Source organism: Lycium barbarum, chromosome 3, assembly GCF_019175385.1.
Source record: "Lycium barbarum isolate Lr01 chromosome 3, ASM1917538v2, whole genome shotgun sequence".
Classification (NCBI taxonomy): Eukaryota; Viridiplantae; Streptophyta; class Magnoliopsida; order Solanales; family Solanaceae; genus Lycium; species Lycium barbarum.
The window spans coordinates 34,681,404-34,701,272 of NC_083339.1; the positions used below are offsets into that span (position 1 = coordinate 34,681,404).

The following is a 19,869-nucleotide window of genomic DNA, read 5'->3' on the forward strand; positions in this document are numbered from 1 at the left end:
GAATTGAAGAAAACAACAGAAGTTGATGTTATAAGCTTAGATAAAGGGGTGAAGCATACAAGAAATCAAGAGGAACAAATTGTCCAGGATAAAGGCAAGCATGAGGCACGCAGATGGTATCATGGTAGAAACTACCATACGATGAAATTTGTTCCAAAAACTAACACTTCTGCTAAGGTGGATGAAAGCAAGGTTGAGAATGCTGATGCAAAGAAAATGCTGATTCAGAAGTACAAGTGGTGGTGCAAAACAAATTTGATGTTTTAAATACTGTGAAAGAAGGTAAGACACTAAGTACAAGTACATCCAAAGCTGAGGGGGAGAATTCAAATGCAAATGGCAACAAGGATGGTCAAAGTAATCAGTTGGAGACTAGGCTGAATAATGCAGACATGGAACAAACAAATGTGGATGACATTATTCAATGTTCCACACAAGGTCAGCAAAGAATACAGGAAGTTATGCCAGACATTAATAATGAGCAAGGAATAATGCAACAAACAACTACTCAAAAGGTAACAGATCAAGAGGAAGAACTTCATAGTTCATGGGCTGATAAGGTGGATGAAAAGGAAATGAATACAGGAGAAAGGCAACAGGAAGATGGAGAGCAAGTTAATACTGATGAAGATCCTAGGAAAGAGGACAGTATGGAAGAAACATCTGAAGGAAATCCTGGTGGCACCAATACAATAGAAAAGGGAACAAGGTTGAGGCAAGTAGAGGTTCCAGACAAAGAGGAGGTTCAAAAACAAGATGTTCATCCTGATCATGATGAACATGTGGCTGTTGATGATAAAGGATTAGATGGGGTAAAAGAGGCTACAGAGGGTTCTCCCTCAGTGATAATTCATGATCCTTTGCAAAGAGAAGGAAAAGTGCAGGAAAATGTGCAATTAATAAAGGTAATTGTTGTAGTTTCCACAAGTGACAAGATGGAGAAGCAGATGGATTTGGAGCAAGATGCTGATCCACCAGATCCTCCTTCCTCAGAAAAAGCACTGGTGATTTCACATACTGAGAGCCAACAGGTGACACTTTGTAAAAAGCCTTCCCCAATCAAAGAGTTACATGACCTGATCTCTCATAATATTGATGTAATGGAAGTAGAGGATGATGTTAGAGATCTTCATAAAGAAGACAAGGAGGAGAATATTAAGCAGAACAAGGAATATATTCTTAAACAGGTTGATATATCTCCTAATAGCAAGTCTAACACTAAGGGTCAGAAGAAAGGAAAGAAGAATGCTATTGACAAGCAAATTCCACTCAGAGTGGTACCAAAGAGGAATGCTGCTAAATCTAATGTTAAATGATATTAAAATCATTCATTTGGAACATTAGATCAGTGAAGACACAAAAAGCCTTTCATAGGTTACAAATGTTAAATAGACATCACAAATTATTTTTTATTGCTCTCATGGAACCATTTCAACATGTCAGGACAATAAACCATTATAGGAAAAGGTTGGGAATGTGCTTAGCTAATGCCAACTGTAATGGTAAAATCTGGTACTTTGTGGCTGATAATATAGAAGTGGAAGTTCTGATGGATTCCCCTCAGCATATTACTTTGAAGCTATTTTTGAATCAGCATCTTATTGCTACTTTAGTATATGCTAAATGTAATGCATCTGAAAGGCTAGAGTTGTGGGAGGATATTTATCATCTTTCCAATACCTTGACTTGTTCTTGGTTGATAGGAGGAGACTTCAATGTGGTTTTGAATGATGAAGAAAAGATAGGGGGTAATCCTATTCAACCTCAGGATGTAGAAGAGTTTGCTTTTTGCATAAATTCCTGTGAACTTGAAGAGGTAAAGTTTAAGGGATGTCCCTTCACTTGGTGGAATGGAAGAGCAGATGAAGAATGTATTTTTCAGAGACTGGATAGGATGTTGGTGAATTCTCCTCTTCTTGACAATTTTGGAAATATTAAAGTGGAACATCTTGCAAGAACTGGATCAGATCATGCTCCACTTTTGTGTACATATGGTGACAACCATTAGAATCATCTCAGACCATTTAAATTTCTATCATTTTAGATAGAACATGCATCTTTCCTGGATACAGTTAGGCAGAATTGGTCCACTTGGGAGCATGAGGACCCTTTTATAAACTTCAAATGCAAGATGAAAAAGTTGAAAAGGGTGTTATCCAAATGGAGCAGGGAAGTGTTTGGTGACATCTTCAAGCAGTTGATCATAACGGAGGAAATAGTGAGATTAAAGGAAGAGTTGTTTGAAGAATATCCAAGCCAAGTAAATAGAATGGTTCTGCAGAAAGCTCAGGCTGAGACTAAAAGATACTTGCATTATGAAGAAGAGTACTGGAGACAAAAATCAGGCCTTGATTGGTTTGTAGATGGTGACCAAAATACTAGATTCTTCCATAATCTAGTGAAGGGAAGAAGGAAGAAATTGCAGATCAAAAGAATTCAAAATTCAGATAGTTCATGGATTGAGGATGAGGACCAAATGGCAGCTAAGGTTGTGCACTTTTATACACAACAATTTTCACAAGAAGATTCAATTAGAGGAGAAAATTTATTGTCACATATTCCTATATTGATTAATCAAAACAGAAATGATCTACTGTGTCAAATGCCTAGTGTTGATGAAATCAAAAAGCTGTTTTCAACCTTAGTGGATCAAGTGCTAATGGACCTGATGGTTTTCCTGGAATTTTCTATCAGACTTGTTGGGATATTATTAGCTTGGATTATACAAGATGGTGGTGGCTTTCTTTCAGGGTCATACTCTACCTAAGGCAGTTACTCATACTAACCTTGTTCTACTACCAAAGAAGGAGTTGGTTCAAATTTACTCAGACTTAAGACCTATAAGTTTAAGTAATTTTATCAACAAGGTGATGTCAAGAGTGGTTCATGATAGATTGGAAGCTGTGCTACCAGATTTGATATCTATTAATCAAGCAGGCTTTGTACAGGAGAGAAGCATTATTGAGAATGTGCTCTTGGCACAAGAAATTGTGACAGACATCAGAAAAAGGGGCAAACCAGCAAATGTAGTGATCAAATTGGACATGGAAAAGGCCTATGATAGAGTATCTTGGTCATATCTGATAAAGGTTGTCACTCCCCGAACCATGGCTTGGGCGTAACACGGCACTCGGTGCCAGACTGCATGTGACCGAGCTAACCACATGGCTTGCTGAATCATCATGAGGCATACATGAGTGGAAATATAACGTGAAGTGCATGATGAGCTTTTATAAAACATAGCAAGTCATAATATTAAACATAAGTACTTGATTAAGTCATGAATGCGGGCAATATCGTAAATGAGCCAAACCGGCTAACCAACTCTGGAAGTTTAACATGACACTTGTCTTGTCTATGAAACCTCTAACATGAGTCTGAAAACACGTAACATACTTGCTAGGACAAGGCCCCCAGCATACCTTTAGATGCAAAACTAAATAAAGAAAGGCAATGCCTAAACCCCGAATGAGAAGGGGCTCACCAATAAGCTGGTACGTGCAGATCCTAATGAGCAGAGGCATCGTCCAGTAAATTCGTACCTGCATCGTGAAATGCAGGCCCCCGGGCAATAAAAGGGGACGTCAGCACATTGAATGTACTGGTATGTAAAGTAACTGAAAGAAATAACATGGGACATGGAATAACATGATAAGAACTGAAACTGAAAACCTGGACATGAACATGAGCATGAGCATGGGTACATATATATGTATATAACATAAGTAAAACATGATAAGTAGGGAAAGCATTTCATAAACCGACACATGATATCACCACGTGGATACGTGGAGTCTGGTACCTCGCCGGACCAGCAGAGCCCCCATGCCTTGCCAGGGTATAAGGTGGTAACGTGCCTGATGGATCCATTCGGTGTAAAATTAAGGTATCGTCCTAACTGGGCGGAGCGATCCTTGTCCTACGGTGGCTACGTAGTTTCAGGCTATCTGAGCCTTCTCGGTAATTCGTGCAACTCCCAAAATATGAACATAATATAGTTGGCTAAGAAGCCCATGATTTTCATGAAATAACTTGTACATAACTTGTAATCATGATTTCACGAAGTAACTTGTAACATAGCTTGTATCATGGTTTCATGAGTTAACTTGTAGCATGGTTTCATGAAATAACTTGTATTTAGCATGTATATTTCTTGTATCATGGCATGAGAGTAATTATATGATTTAATTGCATGAAAACTTGTAGACATATAGGATATTCATGAAATAATCATTCTTAGTAAAAAAACATGCATGCAAGAACCCATGGAATACAAAATATGGGTTTTCATGGATGACGAACAGATTCTCAATAATCATAATGAGTATCAAGAACACAATGATAGAATAATAGCAATTCAAACATAATATAATCATAGACATGGACCTAGGGTTATCATGAGCATAGTATAGAATAGAAACCCTAGTTTTGTAACGTTTCACATTTTATGGATTAGGAGGCGTGGGGAAGAACAATGATGTTAATGCTCCAAACTTTAATTAAAGATTTCAACTTTGAAGAAGATTTTCAAAATCTTGAATCTTGAACCTTGAGATAGGTTTTCTTGGAAACCCTAGGTTAGGAATGATGATTTCTTGTTTAGATTACAAGGATATATATTAGAAGTGACTTGGAATGATTAGAATAGGCTTACCTTGGTGTTCTTAATGATGGGAGAGAATAGAAGGTCGTTCTAGGGCTTGGGGGTGTGAAGAATGAAGTTAAAAAGCCTTAAAACGAAGTTTAAAATTGTTGTCGGGCCCATTTTACGCCCTATTTTACGGCCCATAAAAGTTTTACGGACCGTATATCTCACTGTAAATCCATCACAGTGATTTGGGATTTCTGGGCCAATTTTACGACCTAAATCTACGGCCCGTATAACTTTCACGGCCCGTAGATTCCGCTGTAAATTGGCAGAACACTGGTTTAGTAAAATGGGCATAACTTTTTGTATAGATGTCTGTTTGACCTCCATAATATACCGTTGGAAAGGTATTTCAAAGGGATACAACATTCATTCAGGAAGCTTTCCCAAATTCCAAATTAATAAAGTGGTTATGGTCGTAGGAAGTAAGACCTTCTACAAACTCACTTGCAAACATGCCCCGTAGAGTGGCTTCCAACTTTTCTTTGCCCAAAGACATTTCTTATGACTTGATTAGTTTTCAAAACACTTCCTATAACCCTCATATTGGTTCCATTATATTATCATCTTATGAGTCAAACCTTCGCCCGAAGCTACGAGGTGTTACAAAGGTACTCAGCAGAATGGGATTTGCTAGTCAATTCATTGACATGATTTGGAGGTTGATTGCAAATAACTGGTATTCCATCCTTTTCAATGGTCGGGCCAAAGGATTTTTCCACTCAACCAGGGGTGTCAAACAAGGTGATCCACTTTCACCTGCACTGTTCATCCTATCAGCAGAGGTGTTATCAAGAGCTCTAAATGCAGAATTTGACAGTGCTGAGTATATGGGCTATGGCATGCCTAAATGGAGTCAAAATATCAATTATCTGGCTTATGCAGATGATACTATAATATTTGCATCTACAAAAGGAGAGTCATTGAAGATAATTATGAAGATTCTGCAGGATTATGAGGCAATTTCAGGTCAGCTGATCAATAAAGACAAGAGTGCCTTTTATATGTATCACAAGATTCCTGGTATACTGTCTCAACAGATGTAGCCGATTACAGGATTTAAAAGGGATCAGTTTCCATTGAAGTATTTGGGATGCCCTATATTTCATGCAAGGAGGAATAAGGTATATTACAATGACCTTATCAAGAATGTGAAAAACAAACTGCAAAACTGGAAAGGAAAATTGCTCTCTTTTGGTGGAAAAGCAGTTCTTATCAATAGTGTGCTTTAGAGTATTCCCATATACATGCTTTCAGTTGTTCCCACAAAATATACTATTAATGAGCTTCATAAAATCTTTGCAAGGTTTTATTGGAGTACTAAAGAAGAGGGTAAAAGCAGGCATTGGTCCTCTTGGGACAAAGTTTGTTTACCAAAAGAAGAAGGAGAACTAGGATTCAGATCTCTAGATGATGTGTCTAAGGCCCTTTTTGCCAAATTATGGTGGAGATTTAGAACATCAAATACATTATGGTGAACCTTCATGTGGAATAAATATTGCAAGAAGATGAAGCATACAGAAGTGCAGTGGAAAGGTGGATCACAAGTGTGGAAAAGAATGTTAGAAGCAAGGGGTCAGGTGGATCAACAGATATGGTGGGAACCTAGAAATGGAGCATGTGATGTATGGGAAGATAATTGGACTAAACTTGGTTCAATCAAACTGGCAATGCCTCCAGAGTTTTAGATTGACACCAGCATTGAGGAGGTATCATACTTCATGAATGCAAATGGCTGGGATGTACAGAAATTGCATAACAAGCTGCCAATTAATGTGTGTGATCATATCCTACAAGAGTTGAGTATAGTGGAGAATTCAGAGGAGAAAGATAAAGCCTGGTGGATGGCCAGTACTACAGGAAATTTCACTGTAGGGAGTGCTTGGAATTTTCTCAGAAAAAAGGCTCAAACATCAGCTCACTTTTCAAAATTGTGGTTCAAAGGTGTTCCATTCAAAATATCATTCTTCCTTTGGAGATTGTGGAAGTTCAAAATACCAGTGGATGATGTACTAAAGAGATTGACGATTAGTATTGTATCTAGATGCAAATGATGTCTGAACACTCATCAGGAGGCGACAGTTCAACATCTATTCTTAACAGGTGAATTTGCAGCAGAAATATGGCAATATTATAATGCTGCTGTGGGGATAATTGTTCCAAGGATTCAGATTCATCAGACAATATTGCAATGGTGGTATATGTAAGGTCCTACAAAACTCAAGTCAGTTATGCAGGCTACACCAGCATTCATATGCTGGCAATTATGGAAGAGAAGAAATACTATCATGCATGGGGGTAAGATGAATAAAATAAAGGTGATAAATGGGATCAACTACAATCTACAACAACTGGTGAAGACATTATATCCTTGGCTGAGAAATATTCCATATGATTGGCCTCACATGGTGAAATATTTGGAGGATTACAGGCCTAGAGTAGGATATAAGATGGTGCAATAGAAGTGCCCTGATGCTGGCTGGTTCAAGTGCAATACAGATGGGGCCTCTAGGGGTAATCCAGGTTTGAGTTCAGCTGCTTTCTGCATTAGAGATGATGTTGGAAACCTGATATATGCTGGGGCAAGAAGAATAGCTGATACAACATATATTACAGCAGAATATGTGGCTATATTGGATGGAATTAAATTCTGCATTAAAAATGATCTGGTGCCTGTAATGATTGAATCAGATTCTCTGTCCATGATAAACATCATTCAAGGAGTATGGGAGATTCCATGGAAGATCAGTATGGAAGTTAGTACGATCCAGTTTTGAAGGAACAAGGGGCAAGTGCGGTTTGCTCATATCCTTAGGGAAGGCAATGCACTTGCAGATTTTTTTAACTAACTTGGTTTTTGATTTTGCAGGTACAGTTCAATTTCATTCATTTGCTGAATTGCCAACAGGTGCAAAGAAGATTCTCAATAGTGATAAGATAATGATGCCTAACTTCAGAAGCAAGATTTACAGAAATAGAGAACCAGACTGAAACTCTCATTCATATCTGATTTCTGTATACAAGCCAACAGGTGATGACACATGATTTAGTTTCACAAGGGAGTAAAAGTTTCATGATAACAGCTTGGTCTGATTGTTGTAGACCTGGTTGGATGACGAAGGTTATCCTTGTTAGTGTGTGGTATTAACAGAAATGTTCATCCTACTAACAGGATCTCTTTAGTTACCTAATTCAGCTACAAACATTCAACATGACCTCATGAGTAAGATTGATTAAGGATATTGGACAGCATAAGACAGCAACTACGAGCAACTTCATACCACACTTCTTTTTGAAATATTTTCAGTGAGATTAGATACCATAGAACCTGATGAGAGCTTGAGGTGACTGATAATGGCATCAATCCAAAGAAGGAGTATTCTTGTTTGCAGTTCCTTCATTGTTACACTTGGCTGTTCAAACAAGGCTTAGATTTTTTTTTATTTCCTAGGATAGAGTAGTATAGTTTATTTTCAGTTTCGTTCACTTTGTTCTGTAAATATTTTTGATTTCTTTTTAATAAAAATCCAACAGCATCAGGTTGATTGGTTTTGCCCCAAAAAAAAGTTACTAAACGTCCATCATAAATATTTATCATTCAAGCTTTTCTATAGGATGAAACTTAACAGATTAAATTAAATTATATAATAAGACATTTAACCAATAAATCTAAACCGACATTGGCAACATGTGGCGCATGTAATAGCTGAGAGTGTACACTTGGTAGAAAAGGTCTTAAACCGAATTTATGTCTAAATTTATGTATAGAATTGGGCACAAATCTTTGTAAGCATAGACACTTGGACATGATCAGTCGAACTTATATAATGATTTATTTTTTAAAATTGATTTTGCCAATCGCCATCCACATTATAAAATAAGTTCACAGAACAAATTTGACAAAGCAACCTAAGAACCTGTATGGGTAAAAAATCGCACCTAACGCGTGGATCAACATGTAGTCGACATGTATCAGTTTAGAAAATGTCATAGAGAAATCATATGGTAATGCCAAGCAAAGCATTTGCGGAAAGGTAGCTAATACCGATGATGCGATCAACGAAGAGAGCATCAACGGAAACAACACACAAGACCCACTTAATTGCGCATTAAATAGAATTAATACAGTAACGGCAAAACGGTTTCTAACGGCCAGAATCAAGGAATTAAATGACAATCATTAATTCAGCAATTAATGATTGCTGTTACGTACATACAACAGGAAGGGCACTAGATAGGACCAATTACCTGTAAATAGGACTTTCACTTGTATATCTAGGCAGCCAAGACTGATTGAAAAATAGATGATTATTGATTATTCTCTGCTTATTATCATTATCATTATTCTTTTATCATCAAGTTCTTATTCATTCTGGGGAACGGAGAAATCCATCATTGTTGTTCATCTGCAATTGGCATAAGTTTATTTTTTCCTTTTATTTACTTATTCTTTATTAACCTTTAAATAACTTGCATGTGTTAATTCTAACATCTGTATCAAATTACTACCAACTGTGGTTTACCTTCGAACAAATTCAACTATTTGGGTAAAATACGAATTTTGACTCAAACAGTTTGGCGCCGTCTGTGGGAATTCTACAATTGGCCTTGTAGTTTGATCTCTGTTTACGCAAGCTTTATTACTTTGGTATTTTCTTCTATTTTTGCATTCAGATATGACAAGAGCTACACCTACACCACCATCGACGGAAACAGAAATGTCAATGAAGAGGGACTGGTTGACCCAACTAACGGGACAACAGGAAACATATCAATGGAGGACCCAAATCAAGCTTCAATCCCAATAGGATATTTGCGGGAGTTCCTAAAAGGGGAGATGGCGGAGGTGATGAAACAAATGATGGTTGAAATACGATAAAATCCCTCGCGACCACCTCCACTGAACGAGATTGCTGGCTCAGGTCGGTCAGTACCCCTTGAACAAAGAAACTTAAACGAAGAACCAACCAATGTCGATGATCTCGGCATAACAGCAGAGGCAATGGGTCATGGCGATGCTGATATCAACCCAATCATACATGTTCCAATATTGCAGCGATTCGAGGAGCATATGAAAAAATTCAAAGAGCACGAGGAAAGAATCAGTAGAATACCTGGGGCCCCACCCGCTATCAAAAAAGAGGATGATAGTGACTACATATATCATCCATGGAAAGATTCTACAAATTTGGAACACGTTCCAGAAAGTTTAAAATTACCAAAAATCAAAAAATATAATGGAACTACCTACCCTCAAGATCACATCACTGCCTATACATCTGCTATTCGGGCCTGTGATCTTGGGCCAAAGATGACTCGGTCCGTTATGATTAAACGGTTTGGTCAAGTATTGACAGGAGGAGCGCTAGATTGGTATGCAAGCTTGCCCCCAAATTCGCTTGAATCCTTTGCGGATTTGGTAGATAAATTCAAGAAGGCACACACAGCAGCAAGGAAAACAGAGAAAAGAATGGAAGTTATATTCAACATCAAACAAATGAGGGATGAAACTCAACAAGAATTTGTTCATCGCTTCCAGAAACACTGCAACACCTTGCCGTAAATTGAAGACAAATGGGCTAGGATTGCATTCCGACATGCATTACATCTCGATGGAACGCCGACAACAAAGGATCTCGCCAAACACTTAATTTAGTATCCAGCGAATACATGGGATGACATATATTATCAATACTGTTCAAAAATTCGGATAGAGCAAGATATCATCAATCCGATCATGATGAAATCATCACCATCAACTAGGGATACATCAAGTATAAGCAATTCCAGAAAAAGCAATGGAGATTGAACGCATAGAAGAGAACGTTATGATCCATATTATTCTGAGGAAGCCGCGAAGGTACACGAAGAAATAATCAATATCGGCATAGATCATCACTAGCAGCAGGGACTTCCCAAGGAAATTATAACACCGGAGCTCCAAAACTCGCGGACTATAATTTTTGTGTTTCGACATCAGAAGTAGTTGCAGCATTAGACAAATTAGGTAATAGGGTTAAATGGCCTGGGAAAATGAAATTAGATCCGAGTAAAAGAAATCCAGAACATTTCTGTGAATTTCACAAAGGACATGGTCACAAGACTGAGGAATACCATGCATTGCGATTGGCAGTTGCCGATCTCTTAGAGCAAGGGCATTTGACGGAGTTGCTTTCGTAGAAAGGCAAGCAAGCATATTATCGTAGATACTAATATTAAGGGTCATAGAGGAGATGAAATTGACGAACAAAATAATCCGCAAATCCATCATGCTCACTGGGTTCAATAATTCAATAGAAAGAACTTTGGGTGAAATCATTTTACCAATAGTAGCAGGTGGACTGGAGTTACAAACTGCCTTTTCAATCATGTCCTCTGCGGTGGCTTACAACATGATAGTTGGACGTCTCTGGATTCATGCCATGAAAGCAGTACCATCAACATATCACCAAGTGGCCAAATTTTCAACGCCGTGGGGCGTAGGCGATGTTCGTGGAGAGCAAAGAATTTCCAGAGACTATTACGCCGTGGCGATAAAGAAAGGAGTGCCAAAGGTAGAACATTTCGAACCGGAAAGCGAAGGTAAAAAGGATAAACAAGTCTACCAAATACTGCAACAAACGGAATCAAGCATCAACGATGCTGAAAGAGAAACTATACAAGATCCTTTAACAAATGAGCAATTAACGGCGGTAGTTGAGGATCTCGACCCAATGCTGTTTGATGATGCATCTCCGAAAAAGCATACATTCATTGGATGCAAACTACACCAACCTAGTAAGTATATTTCATTTTTACGTGACAATATAGATATTTTTGCCTTTTGCCATGTTGACATGACAGGAATAACACCGGAGGTAGCAACGCACAAATTGCACATTGATCCTTATCACAGACCCGTAAAACAATCTCGAAGAAGATTCCCTGATGATAGAAGTAAATTCATAGAGGAAGAAGTACAAAGATTGTTAGACGCCGGATCCATAAGACCGGTAGAGCATACGAAGTGGGTGTTGAATGTAGTAGTGGTGCCAAAGGAGAACGGAAAGCTGTGAATGTGTGTAGATTTCACAGATCTAAACAAAGCATGCCCAAAGGATCCGTTTCCACTCCCTCATATAGATCAAATGATAGACGCAACAGCCGACCATGAGTTGTTGAGTTTTCTTGATGCATATTCAGGATACAATCAAATCAAGATGAATCCTGTGGAACAAAATAAATAACATTTATAACACCGAGGGGTTTACATTGTTATAATGTGATGCCGTTTTGACTCAAGAACACCGGTGCAACTTATCAACGGTTAGTGACAACAATGTTCACAGATCAACTGGGAAAACGATGGAGGTGTACATTGACCATATGGTTGTGAAGTCAAAAAGAGCTGAAGATCACTTGATTCATTTAAATGAAGCCTTTGCAATATTAAGGCAATTCAACATGAAGCTGAACCCCGAAAAATGCGCATTTGGCTTTTTTTTTTCCGGAAAGTTCTTGGGATTCATGGTTTCAAAGTCAGGAATATAGATAAATCCAGACCAGATAAAGGCGATAGAAACATTCCCGATGATCTCAACAGCAAAAAGAAGGTTCAAAGTTTGACTGGTCGAGTAGCAGCGCTATCTCGATTTATTTCAAGATCATCGGAGAGGTGCCACAAATTCTTCATTGTACAAAAAAAATAGCAAGATTTTGAGTGGACGCTAGAATGTAAGCAAGCATTGCAAGAGTTCAAAAGGTATCTTTCAAGTCCGTCCGCCATTGTTGTCAAAACCTAACCCCGATGAGAAGCTATTTCTATACCTTGCCGTTTCAGAGGTATCGGTAAGCGTAGTTCTGGTACGGGAAGAAGAAGTAAACGGTCTCCGATTTATTATGTAGTAAAGCACTTTTAGATGCCGAAACAAGGTATCCACACTTAGAAAAATTGGCTTTAGCTTTAATACATGCTGCTAGAAAATTAAGACATTATTTTCAAAGCCATCCAATTGTCGTGGTAACGACATTCCCCCTACGAAGTATTCTCCATAGGCCGGAATTATCAGGCAGATTGGCTAAATGGGCGATTGAACTTAGTGAATTTGATATTACTTATCAACCTAGAAATGCTATAAAATTGTAAATTCTTGCCGATTTTGTAGCAGACTTTAGTTCAAAATTAACTTTGGAGGTGGAAAAAGAAACCATCGCAACTTTAGGGTCATCCTCTGGGATATGGACCCTATACACGGATAGGGCATCTAATGAAAGTGGGTCGGGATTAGGCTTAGCGCTTAAAGTACACAACAGAGAAATTGTCCGCCAAGCCATTAAATGCCCAAAAATTACTAATAATGAAGCAGAGTATGAGGCTGTTCTTGCAGGTTTAAAACTTGCTTTGGAATATGGAGTAAAAAGCATCAAGTTACACTATGATTCGCAATTAGTGGTCAACCAGGTGAATGGAACTTTCAGTATAAAAGAACCACGAATGCAGAAGTATCAAACGCAGATATCAAACCTCTTTGCAAAATTCAAAGACTAGGGATTAGAGCAAGTTCCATAGGAAAGCAACGCGGAGGCCGATGGCTTAGCAAAATAGGCATCAGCTGCTGATCCTGCAGAACTAGGAAGCAGAAGTGTGATCCATTTATTGCATCTAATTGGTTGCGAAATTGAAGTACGTACAACAGGATCAACACGTGATTGGAGAAATGAGATGCTTTATTATTTGCTAAAAGGGACTCTACCGGCAGATAAGAAAGAAACACGAAAATTATGAGTAAAAGCAGCTAGATATTGCTTGGTTTATAGAGAGCTTTATCGGAGAACCTTTTGAGGGCCACTCACCAAGTGTTTAGGCCCAACGGACACAGAACCCGCTATGCAACAAGTGCATAGTGGATATTGTGGAAATTACTCCGGTGGGAGATCATTAGCCCGATGTTTGCTGCGTGCAGGTTATTATTGGAACACAGTGGGTAAAGATTCACAAAACTTTGTATGACGATGCAAACAATGTCAAGCATATGCATTTGCAACACATCAACCTGCAGAGCCTCTTCATTCAGTCATTACCCCATGGTCGTTCATGAGATGGGGACTCGACATCATGGGACCATTCCCAGAATCCAAAGGTAAAGTTAAATTCTTACTTGTTGCAACTGACTATTTTTCTAAGTTGAAGCAGGGGCATACACAAAAATTGGACAAGAGCAGGTTATTAATTTCCTCCGGAAAGACATCATATGTTGATTCGGTATTCCAAAGAAAATAAGTTGTGATAACAGAAAGCAATTTATTGGAGCGGAGATAACAAATTTTCTCCAAAATTTCGGGATCAAACGGATAACATCTTCACCATATCATCCATCCGGCAATGGGCAGGCAGAATCAACAAACAAAATGATACTCAAAGTATTGACAAGATGAATTGGCAAAGCCAAAAGAAGTTGGCCTAATGTCCTCTCGAGGTTCTTTGGTCGTATCGGGTTACGCACAAAATTAGTACAGGAGAAACACCTTTTTCACTAGTCTATGGAGCGGAGGCACTGGTACTAATTGAAGTGATGGACCCAAGCATAAGATATGCATATGCTATAGATACATATATAGAGAACATGGAAGCAATAAAGGATGGACTTGATCTATTAGAAGAACACCGAGAATTGGCTCTAATCAAGTTAATGGCGCAGAAACATGAGGTGAAAAGATACTACAATAATAAGACCAAATTGCGTCAAATTAAACTTGGAGATTTGGTCATGTGAATGGTAACTCCAGACACTAAGGTACCGAATGAGGGCAAACTAGGAGCAAATTGGGAAGGACCCTATAGGGTTATAGCTAATGCAGGGAAAGGAACATTTCAATTAGAAACTTTGGACGGGAATATTGTCTCCAACAACTACAACATAAGAAATTTAAAGCTCTTCCATTCCTAACATCTAGTTGCATTCGACAAATTGTACTGTTTTTCCCTTACCCGAGTTTTATCCCGTTTGGGTTTTACCGGGGAGGTTTTTAACGAGGCAGTAAGTAGAATGTACGGGAATCATTTCTTTGTTCCTCATACTTCACAATAAAACAATAGGGGACTATCACCAGAGACTGAAAATAGAGGCTATCGCCCCAAAAATGTACGGAAAAGGCCTCCGGGCTCGACTAATAAACTTATAATCAAACATGAGAAGAAGAAACTATTGAAGAAGAGGGAAGAAGGGCATCTTTGGCAATTTGCACAGGAGTACCCTCGGGAACATCCCCAATATTTGAATCAATGTTTGGATCCTCCCCGATTACAGTATCCTCATAAGCAAGAATAGTTGCATCTCTGGATAACATATCCAGTTTATCTAAGGTACCAACATCATCTTCCTCTTCAGTAATTTCTTTTTCAGCCATAGATTCATCCTTCGCATCATATTCGAGGAATTCACTGGCTTCTTTCATGTTCCGTTCAGCAAAGGCGAGAGCCTGAGCATGATTAGAAGAATAAGGGTTGAAATTCTTCGAAAACTCATGACGAGCTTTGATAACAGCCCAACTGAGAATCTTTTGTTTTTCATCCTCAAAATCCTTCTCCATATCATCAATTTTTTGCTTGTACATGTCTTTCCGATCCGGGAGTTGCTTTGTGTAATCACGCAATTTTTTATAATGATCCATAAACTCCAAGAAATTTTTATGGTTTTCCGCCAACATAACATTTTTCTTACTGAGATCCCGATCTTTAACCGTCAACTCTTTCTGGAGAGCTTGAATATCGTGTTTACTTTGATCTAGATCAATCAAAGCCTGTGCAAGCTCTCCGGAGTCTTTGACATTCTTCAATTCCAAAGCCTGGAAGTTAGATTCAAGTTTGCTAAATTTGGCACTTTGATCCCACAATTTGTTCTAGAGATCAATTTGAAGCCGATTTGATTCCACTAATTTTTGCTTCAGATCATCAATAACCAACTCTTCCTCCTTCGCTATACGAAAAGCCTCAGCTTTTTATTTTTTGAGATCATCAATTTGTTTCCGAAAATTCCTTTCTTCAGCCCGATGCACTACAATCTCGTCTTTGGACCTGTCCAACTCCGCAATGGAAGAGTTACATTCCACCTTAAAAATTTCCACTTCCTGAGCAAGTACGATATTCTCCCCACGAAGCTTTTGAATAAGTTTACCCTCACTTACAGAACGTTCAAGACTCCTACATAAATATGTTTGAGCCTGAATCATAAGCCCGAGAGAAACCATGTCCATTTGATGAGTGGGCATATCTTTCAAAATCATATTCTCTTTGGGACCAATATAGTTATGAGAAAAACGACTCATCACATGAGGATTGGCCAAAAGATTGTCCTCATCTGACAGTTCAAATGAATGACTACGATTGACGGTGAGAATGTCACGACCAAGCTAGGGGCCGCGACGGGTACCCGGAGCTAGCCACCGAGCACCGCTTGGTCTACTACTCATCTTACTCATTTAATGCCCTTTTTATCAGCTTGTACCTGAAATTATAGGAAACATATTTTTATGTAGAAATATAAATGCTTTATATACATTTGCCTCTCGGCAATCAAAATAATATATACATATGATAACATCTTGTGAGACCATCTAACCCACACTGCGTATCTACGAGCCTCTACTGACAGACTGAATACATATAGACGGAACAAGACTTCTTCGTGCCCAAAATATGCATATATACCAAAAGAATGAGCATACGCACCTCCGGACAATGGAGTGTTCTCAATCAGCTGACAACAACTAAGAATCTGGATCGAGCTCACCTCCCTGTCTACCTGTGGGCATGAACACAGCGTCCAAAGGAAACGGACGTCAGTACGAATATTGTACTGAGTATGAAAGGCATAATCAATGAAGAAAAACAACAATAATATAATGAGAGCATCAATATGAAACATCTGGATCTGAATGACAATCATAAGAGAAGTAATGCATGTTGTCTTACTCATTCTCATCATCATATCATATATGCATAATGTGTAAGCTGCCCGTCCATAGCGGAACGGTGTGATAATCAATAACATTAGCCAGCGTCCAGGCCTCCCGCGTCCGGGGTACCATCTCATGCCGCCCACTAGTGGTGTCTGCCCATGCCAAAAGGTCATGGTGTATCCGTATAGCTGCCCGCCTTGGCGGTGACTGCCCGGCCAACTAGGCCCGGTGTGATGCAATCATTACATGCTTATCATAGAATGCTTATAATAATATACTTATCAAAATATACTTGTCATCATACATGCATAAATCAAAATATACTTGTCATCATACATGCATAAATTAAAATATACTTGTCATCATACATGCATAAAGACTCTGGCACAACTGCATTCTATCGAGGTGACGTAAGGTCGCGAACCCTCAATTCCATTATGAACATATATGAGCATTCTGCCTCACCTTGAAGGAAATAATACATAAGGTGAGTGTGAGCAATAAATAACATCATTATCAACATGGCATCATCATATCATATCTCCTTATCTTATATGGGCACTTATGGATATAGGCTTTTAGCTTTCCGGAGTATAGGAATTCATGAAGAGGAAAGGAATTCATGCTATAGGATTCATGCCATTAGAAAGAAAGGACTAGCCTCACATACCTTTGTTGCTTAGTTTCGCTATCGATCGCTTGCTCTCCTTAATGTCATGTCGCTACCTTCACGAAAGAATCTGTATTAACGTTAGCTAATCGACTTAAGGGATACGTCACTATTTCTAGAGAAAATTGGGCAGCACTTCCTTTATTTATACTACTTTTCCCATAGTCCATATCAACTCCCAACGTTCACAACAACATTCACCATATTACAATCAACAACCATCATTTATATACGTTTATCACATTCCACCATTTTCCTCCAATTTTCCCACATTTGTTCTTATAACTCATTTTTGTGTTTTCGCACATTTAATACTTGTTTCACGATATAAACATCATTTATAACGTATTCATAATTACAACACATCATCATTCATGATTCAATTCCACTATCATTCAATGGTGACACTATTCACCCATTCAAGACCCATTTACCATGTCTTTCTACAATTCAAGCTTCTTAGTCTTCTAATACCTTAAACAACATGATAAAGTCATGAAACTTACCTTGGATGATAGTTGAACAAGTCTTTAGTTGAAATGCTTCACTTGCACAAAACCCTAGTTCCACCTTTTATGGAATATCTTGACTTAAATGATCCTTGAGGTGTTCCTTACACTTGGTTTTGTTGGATTGATGAAGTTGATCTTAATTCTTCACTTGGATTCTTGTATTGGAAGAGTGTGGAATGTTCTAGAGAGAGATTGGGTCGTGGAGTGAGAAGGAGGAATGAATAAAATGAACTTGGATCATTTTTTTATAAAATGAAATTTGTCCCGATGCCATTATACGGTCCATTATACGGCCCGTATAAATTTATACGGTCCGTATAATCGACCGTAAAACTGCTCCAGCGGCTGCCCTTTTCTATGTCATCCTGACGGTTCATTTTATGGGCCGTATAATTTTATACGGTCCGTATAATCTACCGTAAAACCCACCTTTTCTCAACTTCACTCTGTGACACTTCTACGGTTCATTATACGGCCGTAAACCCATTATACGGTTCGTATAATCCACCAGTTAACTGAATCTTATTTTTGTTACTTCGTTAAATCTCCGATCCTTATGGAACCTTCTTAACAATTGTTCAACACCTCGATACCAATTTAATGGACGTTATCACTCGTCTCCAAAACATTGTATACACTATGTCCTTGGTTAGCCTATTCACTGTACACTAACGGGAAAATTTCCGAGGTGTAACATTCTTCCCCCTTTTTGAAACATTCGTCCTCGAATGTTAAACACTCGGGATCCTACAAAAGAAATTCCAGAGTTTCCCCTGTAATATGGCATACTAACCTGTCACAACAACCCATAATATCATCGCCTCACAGGGCTACATCACAATATCAACGCATCTATGGCTACACACGACCAAAAGCATAAAAATAAAGCATACATACCTTATATCGTCGACGTTTCATCTTGAATTTATTCCGGGGGTTGGAACAAATGGGGGTACTTGGATCTTATTTTCTCTTCCGCTTCCCAAGTCATTTCTTCCCGATTGTTGTTCCACCATAGGACTTTGACTGATGCTACCTCTCTATTCCGAAGCCTTCGCACTTGTCTATCTAAAATAGCAATAGGCACTTCTTCGTATATTAGTTTCTTTGTCACTTGCACATCCTCCATCGGGACAATCTTTGTGGGATCTCCGATACACTTGCGGAGCATCGAAACATGGAATACTGGATGGACTGATTCAAGCTTCGAAGGCAAATTCAATTCATAGGCTACCTGACCCGCCTTAGTAACGATTTCATAAGGTCCGATGTATCTAGGGCTTAGCTTCCCTTTCTTTCCAAATCTCATCACCCCTTTCATCGGTGATACATTTAGAAACACCCAATCGCCCACTTGAAATTCCAGGTCTCGTCGACGATTGTCTGCATAAGACTTTTGGCGGCTTTGGGCTGTTTGCAATCGATCTCGGATCACCTTAACTTTTTCCACCGCCTGTTGAATCAATTCGGGGACTATCAATTGTGCTTCTCCTGTTTCAAACCATCCAATTGGAGATCTACACTTCCTTCCATATAAAGCTTCATATGGAGCCATTTGAATACCAGAATGGTAGCTATTGTTGTAAGCAAATTCTATAAGGGGCAAATGCTCATCCCAACTACCACCAAAATCCAGCACACATGCTCGTTAGCATATCTTCTAGGGTCTGTATAGTACGCTCGGCTTGTCCATCAGTTTGTGGATGAAATGTCGTGCTAAGTTTCACTTGAGTGCCGAGACCTTCCTGAAAGGACTTCCAAAACTTGGCTGTAAAATGTGCTCCCCTGTCTGTAATAATGGCCAAGGGAATTCCATGAAGTTGCACAAATTCCTTTAAATACAACTTGGCATAATCTTCCGCTGAATATGAGGTCCTAACTGGGAGGAAATGGGCGGCTTTCGTGAGTCTGTCCACGATCACCCATATAGAATCATACTTCCCTCGTGAACGGGTTAATCCCACAATAAAATCCATGTTAATGACTTCCCATTTCCACGTAGGAATTTCCATTGCTTGCAATAAGCCCCCTGGCTTTTGATGCTCGTCCTTCACTCGTTGGCAATTTGAACATTGTGCTACAAATTCTGCTATGTTCCTCTT

The 19,869-nt window shown here is 38.8% G+C and overlaps 1 protein-coding gene across 1 annotated transcript; it reads left to right on the forward strand.

The window, feature by feature from the left end:
* The first annotated feature begins 11,992 nt into the window (after positions 1-11,992).
* On the forward strand, positions 11,993-13,175 carry LOC132630695 (uncharacterized). The gene is made up of 3 exons (XM_060346253.1): positions 11,993-12,081; positions 12,171-12,247; positions 12,796-13,175. Exons 1-3 carry the CDS (start codon positions 11,993-11,995, stop codon positions 13,173-13,175), a joined length of 546 nt encoding a protein of 181 aa, XP_060202236.1.
* The last annotated feature ends 6,694 nt before the right edge of the window (positions 13,176-19,869 follow it).

What these genes read in the sequence shown, in the direction of transcription:
- LOC132630695 (XM_060346253.1), top strand. Translation starts at nt 11,993, where the DNA reads ATGGAGGTGTACATTGACCATATGGTTGTGAAGTCAAAAAGAGCTGAA. An exon ending in GAAGCCTTTGCAATATTAAG is followed by an intron (nt 12,082 to 12,170) that starts GCAATTCAACAT and finishes TTTCAAAGTCAG; the next exon opens with GAATATAGATAAATCCAGAC. An exon ending in CAGCAAAAAGAAGGTTCAAA is followed by an intron (nt 12,248 to 12,795) that starts GTTTGACTGGTC and finishes ATTTTGTAGCAG; the next exon opens with ACTTTAGTTCAAAATTAACT.